General features: G+C 38.5%; 1 protein-coding gene across 1 annotated transcript in view; it reads right to left on the reverse strand.

Annotated features, from left to right (window-relative positions):
* LOC127525357 (signal-induced proliferation-associated 1-like protein 2) overlaps positions 1–12,500 on the reverse strand; it is a 212,317-nt gene that overhangs the window by 77,144 nt on the left and 122,673 nt on the right. Inside the window, exons 15-18 of the mRNA XM_051917853.1 lie at positions 9,971–10,024; positions 7,266–7,416; positions 4,164–4,199; positions 3,038–3,092 (exon numbers count right to left, since the gene is read on the reverse strand). Coding sequence (XP_051773813.1) covers positions 3,038–3,092; positions 4,164–4,199; positions 7,266–7,416; positions 9,971–10,024 — 296 coding nt within the window. The remainder of the gene's footprint in view (positions 1–3,037; positions 3,093–4,163; positions 4,200–7,265; positions 7,417–9,970; positions 10,025–12,500) is intronic.

Below are 12,500 nucleotides of genomic sequence, written 5' to 3' on the forward strand. Positions count from 1 at the left end.
AGTCTGGCCGCAGCATTTTGGACCAGCTGAAGGTGAGATAAACAAGATTCAGCAATCCCTAAACACAATGAGATGCAGTAGTCCAGTCTTGTTGAAATAAATGCATGAATAACGGTTTCCAGATCCCTATGAGGAAACCAATCAGCCTAAGCTGAAAAAAATGTTGATTTTACAACTGAATTAATTTGTTTTTAAAATTTAAGAGCTGATGTCCAGATTCCGTGCATGAGTACCAACAGAGTTAGTCACAGGACTAATGGATTCTGAGAGGATATTAGCACCTTCAGGCCATCCAAAAAACATTTCCATCTTAGAGTCATTTAACTGGAGAAAATTATCTGCCATCCAACTTTTAACATCACTCGAACAATCCAACAGTGACTGAAGAGATATGTTGTCATCTGGTTTCATTGGAAGGTAAAGCTGTATATCATCTACATAAATATGATATAAAATGTGATGCTAACGAAAGATCTTGGCTAAAGGAAAAAGATATAGGGAAAATAAGACGGGGCCTAAGACGGAGCCCTGGGGTACACCACATGTGCAAGCAGCAGAGGAAGAAGTAGTATAGTTTTCATTGGCTACAGAAAAAGATCTCTCCATAAGGTATGATGAGAACCAATTTAAGGCCGTTCCCTTAATACCAACATACTGCTCTCAATAGAATAGAGTGATCGATAGTGTCAAAAGCCACGCTTAGATCCAAAAGAACCAAAACAGCAAATTTTCCTGAGTCGACAGCTAATAACAAATCTTTCAAAAGAGCAGATTCTCTATTAATATACACTACTGTTCAAATGCTTGGGGTTGGTACGATTTTTTAAAAGCAACTAGGAACGCACGATATATCGGCCACCATATCGGTATCAGCCGATATATGTTCATTTGCAATGTTATTGTTATCGGCCTGATAAGAAAATTTGGCCGATATGTTAAAGCCAATAAATAATGGATTATTTCCTTTAGTTGAGACACTTCGGATGTGCACTGTTCACCATGATGGTTATGAATTGCTTGAAATATGATTGAAAATCACTTCAAAAAGGAAAAAGCAGTAAGTGCAACATGTGTAGCGCAAGTCTGTCATATAAGCTACATAATATTATAATGACAACATTATAATTGTGTGCTTGGGACGTGGCTTTTAATGGTGAGACTTTTGTTTTTGTAATCAGGCTCTCAAAAATTATATAAAAAAAATTTGATTTAAAATTTATTTATTAGCCACTATATCGGTTATCGGCTTTCAAATATAAAGAATTATCGGTTATCAGTATCGGCCAAAATTTTCATATTGGTGCATCCCTAAAAACAACTAATACTTTTATTCAGCAAGGATGCATTAAATTGATCAACAGTGACAGCAAAAGATTTTTATTTTAATTAAATGCTGTTCCTTATAAACTTTCTATTCATCAAAGAAAAAAAAAAATGTTTCACCGTTTCCACAAAGATATGAAGCAGCACAACTGTTTTCAAATGTTTCTTGAGCAGCAAATCAGCATATTATCAGCATATACACTGAAAACTGGAGTAATGATGCTTTGATCACAGGAATAAATTATATTTTACAATATATTCACATAGAAAATATTTATTTTAAATTGTAATAATATTTCACAATATTACTGATTTTACTGTATTTTTTTATTAAATAAATGCAGCCTTGGAAAAAACTTTTCTCAACAGTCTAACCATTGTCATGTTTTTTTCTTACTGCAATGCATTCTGGGATTACATTATCTGCAAAGACATATGCAATCCTAAATTTAGACAAAATGAGGTATCTTAGAAGGTAGACCACGTAAAGCAGGCTTCACATCAAGATACAAACTGTGTGATGCCATCTAGGTAGGCAGCTCACTAGGTAGTCTGATGTATGTCTAAAATATCACTGGCATGAGGACAGAGTTAAACACGTACCCATGAGCTAACAGGCTTAAAAACTGTGCCAAAGCTAATTTAGATACACTGTATATGTTTTCCATTCAGAGCGTGAGCAGAGGAAGTTGGTTCATTCCCCAAACGGAGTCACTTGATCCCTGTCATTTTATTTATAGCACCAATACGTCTTCCACTATTAGAAACTGATCAAAAACACCAGTTTGCTGAATTGCCATTACCGGAGGGAAAAGCAGACGTCATGGCACACGGGATTCAGCTAAGCTAAAACGCCTCGGGGCCCAAACCTGCCCTCTGTTTTCACTTCCTTTAGACGAAAATCCCACTCAAATCCCACCGCTGAACCATGAACCCACCCTCAATATTTCCTTCAAGTTCTCTCTCTCAGTCTCTTGCACACATGCAACTTTATAAGACCAAATCCGGCCTGGTCCTCTCGCATTAAAACAGCCTTAAATGGGATTTGAGAAGCCGCTCCCGTAAAAATAAAATGAGAGCGAGCTTTAGCAAGACTCGTGCACAACATCACTGCAAAGAAAATATTACAGACATAATACAGAACTCACTGTCTGTACTCATCTGGAAAGGAGGGAGGCAAATGGTGGTAAAATGAAGTCTCTTCTGCTCATCAATGCTGCATTTATTTGATCAAAAATACAGTGAAAAACTGTGAAATATTATTACAATTTAAAATAACTGTTTTCTATGTGAATATATAGTAAAGTGTAATTTATATCATGTGATCAAAGCTGAATTTTCAGCATCTTTACTCCAGTCTTCAGTGTCACATGATCCTTCAGAAATCATTCTAATATGCTGATTTGCTGCTCAAGAAACATTTATAATTATTATCAATGTTGAAAACGGTTAATATTTCACAATTTTTAGTGTATCAAATAAATGCAGCATCGGTGAACAGAAGAGACTATTATCGTTATTATTCTAAAACATTTGACCAGTAGTGTATAGAGATATAAACAGTCCTTTTTTTCACCTGTGTAAAATCACCTCACCTCAGTGAGTGACGCTCATCACTCGGTTGTGTTCAAATGACAGAAATCATGAATGTATTGAAAGTATGAATCTTTCAGATCAGACTCAGATCCCTTTCTTTGTGGAAAAATGATCCTACACCTTCTCTGTATCTCCTTCTCTACAGCGGGCCGCTCACTTCTCTCGCTCTCTGCCTGGAATTTCCACAGAGGAAGAAAAACCAGATTGACAATGTTTTCCATTCCGGCTCACGCTCCACAGTGACAGGTCTGTCTCCGAGGGCCCGCGGGCGAACGTGTGGCCTTTACAATAAAAATCCTCCGCTGGTGGAAATCTCTAATGGTCAATAACAGCTGCTTTTGTACAAAATTAACTAATATTACAGTATATGACATAATGAAACATTATAATATGTTCAAACACATAAAACATGTTTACAAAGAATATTCCTTTTTTCTTTTTTTGTAGGGAAATGGTTTTGAATGGCATAAAGCAGTCAAACCCTGATATATTAAGTTAATATTTCAATAATTCAAGGTTATTATCGTTAGCTAAAACTAAAACTATTAACTGAAATAAAGCTGAAATAAATTTAAATGTAAATATTAGAAGAAAAACTAAAATTATCAACTGGAAATAAATCAAAAAATTAAACCGAAATAAAATTAATTCAGCCTAAATAGTAATATTACAAAAAAAATGTTAATAGTAAAAATGACAAAAGCACATAGAAAAAATATAAAAATAAAAGCTAATGAAAAGTATTAATAATAGTATATAAATTATAGTAAAACAATAGTATTTTATTTGGATATTACAATGTTATTATTCAAATTAATTATTGTAATTGATAATTTTTTAGGATTTAATTAATTATTATGAATTTAATTAATATAAATATGTTCACAATATTTGTATTAATATTTATAATTATTTATTTATAATTAAGTATGCAGTTATGACAAATAAGAGGCTACATGTAATATTTGCACTTTTATAGATGCGTTTATCTCAGGATTATTTTAAATCTAGCAAAAAAACAAAACAAAACAAAAAATTAAATGAGGGACCCAAGAAACCAGAACATAAGACAGACTTTCATTGGGCTCTGTTGATTTGGACCAGTAAGCAACCACCCAACTACCTGCAGAAAAAGTAGATGTTACAGAACTGCAGACGAAGCACTGATTTCTGAGTTGTTGTAACATGTATAACACACTGTCAGCTCAGCTGGATGCGACGGTTTAAAGCACGCCTCACCTCACCCTAAGAGCACAATGACCCGTCTGCTTCTGAGGGCACTGCAACATGACACAGAACACTAAAAATAGGGCATTGTGCATCTACTCCAGCCTTTCCCGCCAGATAACGGGCTGTGGGAGAGACGCGGGAACTCGAAACGCAATTAAGATGGTCTCCAGGAGCAGAGGGGACTTCAAAAAACAGATGCTCGACCAACAGCTTCCTCCCTCGAATACACAACACGAAGGGAACAAACGCAGCGAGCGCTCGTCAATCAGATTACCAAAACTGAATCTGTTCAGTGAGAGACTCGCGTTATCGTGTGTGTGTCCAGAAACGGCTCTGGCTGATAACACACACATGTTTGTTCAGCCCTCATTCACTTCACACACTGAGGTTATCAGCGCTACAGCCCTCTGAGTGTGTGTGTGTGTGTGTGTGTGAGACACGGCCCTGACTGAGACTACATTCACATACTAATCAGAGCTGATGGAAAGGCATTATTTGACACCAGAAAGAGCATGTGAACTAATAATTACCATATTCATATACTACAGTATTTACATGGTATTCTAAGGTACTGTACATGTACAAAAACCAACTTATTACTATGATACATCAAAAACATGGTATTACTATTGTAAAAATCTAAAAAAAACAACAGTAAGTTTAATTAAAGTATTACTTTAGAAACGCAGTATTAAAGCATTGCTGTGGAATATCAAAAAACATGGTATTACCACTGTAAATGTCCAAAATCACAGTATTACATCGAGGTACATATCTAAAACACTATAGTGTTATCATGGTACTTGTCTAAAAAACATTTTTACCATCGTACATCTCCAAAAACGTGGTATTACCATGATATAAACTCTTATCACATATAAAAAAATATTATGACATTATGGTATGTCAAAAAAACATGATTACCATGGTAAATGTCTAAAAACATGGTATTACCATTGTAAAAGCCCCAAATCATAGTACTATCAAGGTCCATATCTAAAACACTATGGTATTACCATGGTACTTCACCATCGTACATCTCTAAAAACACTGTATTAGCATGGTCCATTTTCAAAAAACAAAAAACATGGTATTACAATAGAAAACACATGATTACTCTGGTAAATGTCTAAAAACCATGGCATTATCATGGTATCATGTCTAAAAGCCCTACCAAAAAAGGTACTTTGGACATATACTATGGAACTACAGTACCATGGAGTAGCATGTAAAGAGATGTATTTCAGTACCATGGTGTATTTCAAAGTACCGTAGTATTTGGATCTAGTGAACATTATCTCAGTATGTAAAAAAGCTATTCTGCATGTGCGTTTACAATTTTCATTCAGAAATTGAGGAGTTCTACCATGTGGTACGAATGTCGTGAGCGTGTGCAAAAAAATCACGCAATATATGCACGTGAAATAAGTGAAGGCGGCGATTGTTCACAGGCCTCTAGGGTCGTGAGTCAAACAGGCCCAGCGAGTTTCGTTCCAATCGGCCTCCGTTAACCCTGTCTGATCAAAATTCATTGCCTGAAGGCGGCCATGTTTTTTGAGATACGTCAATGTCTTCATAGACAGTCATGGCACCTCGGACAAAGACACAGCATGCCAATTTTCAAGTTGATTGGGCTAACGGTGAAGTAGTTATAGCCATTTTCATGTTTTTTTCCTGTTATAGCGCCACCAACTGGCCTGTCACTGCGTTCTTTTTCACGCAACCACAGAATGAGCTCAAATAATTACAATTGAAGAACTGGCAAGTAACACATTGAATTGAACATGAAATTCAGAAGTAGAAAGATCGAAATAGTATTTTCTTGTAAAACATACTCCAGTAATCTTTGTTAGGGGTTCAAGCGCTAAAACTCTATTGTAATTGTTAAAATTTCCAAAGATCAGCGTTCTCCCCTAAAAGTGATCGAGCAGACCAAACGGTAAGTCGTAGAGACTTGAAACTTTGAGGGCTGGTAGTACTCACACCATCTACAGCGTCACCAAGGCTCGCCCCAATCTGCCTGATGGGGGCGCTACAGCGGTGGAAAGTACGAAATGGCTCATAACTCCTAAACCGTTAGGCGTAGACTCAAGTGTCTTATATCGTTGGAATCCTTTGCTCGGATTCGCTCATCGTAATTTTTGTGTATTTTGAATTTTTTGAAAAACCTACTAGTCCTAGGTTTTTGGCCCGATCAGAACCAAACCAGTGCAGCAAGATACTCTGGAGTCTAAATACCAATAATTATCAAAAAAAAAGTTGGAATTTCGATTCATGGCTCCTAAGGGCCGCCAAAACGTTCAAAGTAGGTGGAGCCACTTTTACTAAAATGGCTATAACTCATGAACGGAATAAGATATTTTTACCAAACTCAGCACACCTATGTAAGAACTCACTCTGTGGTCACGTGAAAAAGGACGTGGCGACTGACCACTTGGTGGCACTATAACAAGAAAAAAAACATGAAAATGGCTATAACTACTTCACCATTATTTCGATTGACTTGAAAATTGGCATGCAGTGTCTTTGTCTGATGTGCTATGATTGTCTATAAGGACATTGATGTATCTCAAAAAACAAGTCCGCCATTGACCAATGAATGAGCAGCTATCAGACAAAGTTAACAGAGGCTGATCGGAATGAAACTCGCTGGGCCTGTTTGACTCACAGCCCTAGAGGCCTGTAAGAAATTTGAAAGAAATCGGCTCATTTATGTTTTTCAAAAGCGTAAAGGATTGTGTATCGGGCAAATTTTTCACACATGACCATAAAATTCATACCACATGGTAGAACTCCTCATTCTGAGCAACTTTGCCTCTAGGACCGCCGCTGTCCATCTAATTGTTCGTTAAATATTGGAGATTACTTCAAAAACTTTGGCAAACTAGTCCTAGGTTTTTGGCTCAACCTCTGTAACTGTTAAAAAGCTTTAAAAACCATATATTTCCTATGCTATTGGCTGTAAATGGTCTTTTCCGACCAAGATGGTCACAGGCTTGCTAAATAAAACATAATACTTTTCTACGCATGTGCTTAAAGGCCTTAAAGTGCTTGAACCCCGATAATTGCTGCTCACAGCTATAATTTTAATTACAACTTCATTTTTGACAGTGTACCTTCCTGTGGCTGCTCTCTCCAGGTGGGCTTTCAGGCAGCATCATCTTCATGTATTCTTCTTTAGACATGTTGGGTTGCAGACCTGCGTCCTTCAGTTTGTCCCGTCCTCTCTCCTGTAGCCGACAGGATGTCTCTCCGGCGTACAGCTGCCTGTGGGAACAAACAGAGCCGTACACGGATTATAAACGCAGGCCGGTGATGCTGTACAGCCCAGCGTTGAGTTCAGGAGTGAGGGAAGAACCAGGGTTACTCATGCTGGTGGTCAAACATAGAGGACAGAGGGTCTGTCTGACTTATTCTTTTGTCTCTTATTCTGCAGCTTGTGTAAAGCATTGAGGAGACAGACAGTGAGCATTACAGAAGATGTGTAGATGAGGCTGGTCAGTGTACAGTAATGTTAATCAGTATCACACAGAACATTAAACTATGAGTTAACAAGTACATTTTGATTGTGTTTGTAACACATCCTTTCACCGTGTAAAAAGGAGGAAGGGGAAAGATAGTGGCAGAGCAATGTGACCTTGATAGTGTTGCGACTGCGTGCAGTGTGTGTGTGTGACTGGCAGGGTGTTACAAAGCTGTCAGACAGCATGCAGAAACACACACACACACACACACACACACACACACGGGCTAAAACTAAACCTGAACAACACAAGAAATCATATATTAAATACAATTTAAACTGTCGACAGTATCTGGAGCAAGACATTTATCATCGTATAACTATTTAAACATTAAATATATATATATAAAGCTTGTCCACTTTCAACCACTCTGCCGCATTTACATTACATGGTTCAAGTGACCCAATCCTGATTTTTTCCTCCCATATGGCACAGATCGGATATGGCCCACGAACGTCTAAGCAGGAAAAAAGCACGTGGATTCTGATATCCTCAGATCGGTTTCAGGCCTCATTCATATGTGGAAATAAATCAGATATGAATCAGATATGTGCGTCTGCCATGTAAACGGACAGAACGGATATTCCCGTCAGTGAGAGTCGTGATAGTTGAATGACATCAACTCCGGTGGACACCAACCGTGATCACATGACCCTTTTCAATGGAGTAATGGAGGACGAAGGCTCAACCCAATGTTTTGCTGACCTTTAAAGATGTATTATTTAATCTGTTTTCATTGCAAATCGCAAACCTTTTCGGCCTAAGCTTTTCCGGGTCAGTACATCTACCTTGTGTTATTTCGTATTCACGTTGATTCGTGTTTAGTGTAAATGCAGATATCGGATATGGGTCACTTTTAAAAAATTGGATATAGTCAACAAATCAGAAGTGGGCATAAAGACCTGCAGTGTAGATGCGGTCTTCCAGAGGTAGTTGAAAACGTGTAGACGCTCGTGGTCAAATGCATTCGAACAGCCACAAAAGACCACCTACTCTCCGCCTACTGACTTGATGTGTAAACATTATGGGAAATGCGCTCGCCAGATGGGATTTAAACTTTGTCGGCTGAAGAGCCAAGTTTGGTTTGAAGACGAAAAACATACCAAGCACAATGTTCTCTCACCATTCCTGATTTCTAACACACACTCACAGCGTTCGGTGTGGTCCCGCGGCTGTCAAGAGTAGAAACGAAAGCTGACGCTTGCTGTATGTTTTTCCGCCATCTCTTTTTGCGTTTATATGAAAATTGCACAAGCTAATTTTGTCCATTAGATCGACAGATCTGAAAAATCGTATTTATTTACCCGCCTATAGACCCTCTCCTCGAAAAAATCAGGACAGAAGTGGTCGAAGGTGGATGAAAGAGATGGATTAAAACATCAGGTGTAAACGGGAATGTGTCTCCCTCGTCTACTTGTGATCCGATCGACCAAAATGCATCTTAATACCACGTGTAAACAGGGCCATATACATAATGATTGTCAATTTTACTTGTATTGAAATTTATCTACATTATCGAACTTGCTAGACAGTCACACATAAAGTGTGCCACTCAAGGTTTAATGTTGTAACTGGTTCAAAAACTTGAATGTACTAGTATATCTTGCTGTTAAACCTGCAGTATTCAATGGATAACATCCTATTACGGACCCAGAATCAGGCTCAGCCTCGGGCTGACAGACTTCCACAGGGAAAACAATGACAGGCATTTCCGTGCATAGCTTAATTTCTTCAAGAAAGTAATAGGCAAAAACGTAAAGGTTACTAATATACAAGGCTGCTGCGGAGTTAAAAATACTTAGCAAGTGTGTAAATACTGGAGGTGAGTTAATTAATACTGTGAGAAGGTCACATTCAGACAGTGCAGTGAAATGTGTGTCGTCCTTTACGGATTCAGTCTAGGCTAAAAATAACAACTGAGCAATGCAGCGAAAATCCAAACGAGTGCAGTAGTGAAGAGGGCGTATTAAAACTCACTCAAAGCCTGCAGGCGCTGGACAATGTCATCACAGCTGTCTGGCACTAGAGCCGTGGCTTCAACACACTTGGTGACCCATTGGCCTTTACTGGTGTATGTGTCTATGAGCAACTGTTGATATGAGCACTACAGGCTACGTCTGAGCCTGACAGAAACTGTCGAGGTGAGCACGGAGGGGAGGGTCGGTGTGGCACAGCAGGGGGAATTTCAACTCGAGACATTTACACTCAGTGAGGAGAACAGAAAGGTCAGGGGTCAAAGGGGAAAGTTCACTAACAGCGTGAGCACAAACATACACAGTGGGGGTGTGTGTCTGTACCTGGACCGCTCGGCTAGAGCCTTCAGAAGGAAAGACAACAAGCTCTCTGCTCCACTGAGCAAAAGAAGCCGAGAAAAGTAGAAGAAACAGAGAATAAAGTTAGCAGCTGGTGAGAGGTTTATAGTGTCAAACGGGAAAAAAGCTTCATTAGCAGGCACAATAAATGTGAGCAATATTGGATGATTTGTCTAGAGGCTGAGTTGCGTAATGTGAAATAAACAAAGAATGGAGATGCTAACTGCATTACAAGGCTTCTTTCATAACAGCTGGGGAAAACAGCTCAGTCGCACCATCAATCTGAGAAGAACAAAAGACATTACTGGAGAGATGGACCTGAGAGAGTTTCATCAGAGCATAAGTATACACTCGCTTTTCAAGCTGAATGAGGACATAACATAGACGTCTAGTGTTTTCAGATAAGTCTAATTATAAATAATTACAGACTAACCCAAATTGCTCCCCTAAAGGAATATTTTGTTGCATTTTAGATTGAAAACTTTAAGATAAAAAGCATTTTTTACTGAACTGAGGTAGCAAACAAAGTTTGAAATTTGAATTGGAATGTAAGGAAGTGTAACAAAATGAATTACTGTAATTTGTAATTAACTGTAATTTGTTAAAGTTTGAATGAATATAGACAATAGATAAAACAATAAAACGACAAACAGACTGACAGATAGATCGATAGACCGATAGATAGATAGATAGATAGATACAGACAGACAGTATGACAGATGGATGAACAGATAGACTGATTGGTGGATGGATGGATGGATTGATGGACTGATTGATGGATTGATTGATTGATTGATTGATTGATTGATTGATTGATGGATTGATGGATTGATTGATGGATTGATTGATTTATCCAACATAAATGAATACCAGTCTTTTCTCAGTAACATCGTCATGATCTAAAAATAAAAACATGGTTCCCTAGAAGGAGGAAAAACAAAACTAGAATAGTGGCTGTGGCTTAATCACTTTCCCTTCAGGATCTGTTTGGAGTCTAGTGGGAAACACCGATCTTCTGTGTGGAATGGTACAGTCAACAAAGATTGGACATCATCGTGCAGATCAATAATGAGGAGAAACACATGCTGAGTATATTACGTTTGCGCATTTACAGAGCTGTTTTAGCACAAGAACTCACTTGGATGAAGCCGTTAATTTACTGACGGTGCATTCCAGGCTGTGGTGATACTTGGATCGATCGAGGAAAGATTCACTTTGATCAGTAACCTACTGAAAATGTTTTTTTTGTCCTTAAAAACTGGAATTGCTTGATGAGTGTGCCAGTGGAGAGATTAATTGGATAAAAAGAAGTGAAAGAACTTCGCCGGTGGCTAAATCCATCCTCGGAATAGATTGGTCTCTCCTGGCCTTTTAAACCAGACGATTAATGAGTCACTCTGGCACAAGCTTGGAGGGCAAGATTAAATTTAATCAAATCTAAAGCCAAACCTAATTGTTCACATTAGGAAATCACAATACAACTCTTTTTAAACATAGTTTTACTTGAATGCTTTACACGCTCTAGAGATTCTGAGGTCTCTGAGTATGTGGTAATGGCCAATGGTAAATTAAATTATACAACAAATTACTCTCATAAGTGTCTTAACTTTTATAATGCTGCTTTTAGTGGCCTAAACAATTAAATAAAACCTTTCTTTCCAATCACACCAGCAGATGCATCCTATTTAGTGACGCACTGAAATTTTGGTTAATAACGATAATCCATCATTTTTATATTTGATAAATCTTTTTATACCATGGTCTGTCTGAATATTCGATTCTGATTGGCTGGAAGGTGTGAAATAAAAGGGTTTAATGCACAAGTAGTTCCAAGTCAGTTTCGTCACTGTTCTATAATAATGCGCTGAATTTCATTGAAGCACACGCACACACATACGTTACTGACCATCTAGTAGTTTAGAGGAAAATAAAAACAAAGGCGCCTTTTGCCCCGCAGCACCTTTAGCCCTGTTGTACCCTGAATGAACTTTAATCAGAAGATATTGATTATTGTGCATCGCTAATCTTATTCCACACATCCACACACTCACCCACACTCAGACTGAATTGGGGGCTCGTCCGGGATCGGTTTGTCATCGGCCCTCCTACGGCGGCTGTGTGTGTGTGCATCAATGCTGGGCCCGGGCTCCTGGCTACTGTAGGGAACTGCCTGGGCTCCAGAATGTTCTGGAGAGGACGTGAGCTTGGAGCTGTGGGGTAAGGGGCTGCCGGAGTGGTGAGAGCCACTGGCCAGCGCACATGGGATAGTGAAATGTGAGACCCAAGCATCAAAACAATATGAAATGACTTCCTGTACTAATTAATTTAAGCACTGGTGGTTACATGAAGAAGGGAAATAAATGTACAGGTCTTGAAAACGCCCTAAGAGTAATTAGATCAATAGTGATCTAATTCTAAGAACGATTCCCTGGGCTTCCGTTTAAGAGACAGTGGGTGGATTCTGTACTGACAGTGCTCTGTTCGGGCATCTTTTAGAAATGCATTCACAAGACAA

The sequence above is a fragment of the Ctenopharyngodon idella genome, chromosome 13 (genome assembly GCF_019924925.1).
Source record: "Ctenopharyngodon idella isolate HZGC_01 chromosome 13, HZGC01, whole genome shotgun sequence".
Lineage (NCBI taxonomy): Eukaryota > Metazoa > Chordata > Actinopteri > Cypriniformes > Xenocyprididae > Ctenopharyngodon > Ctenopharyngodon idella.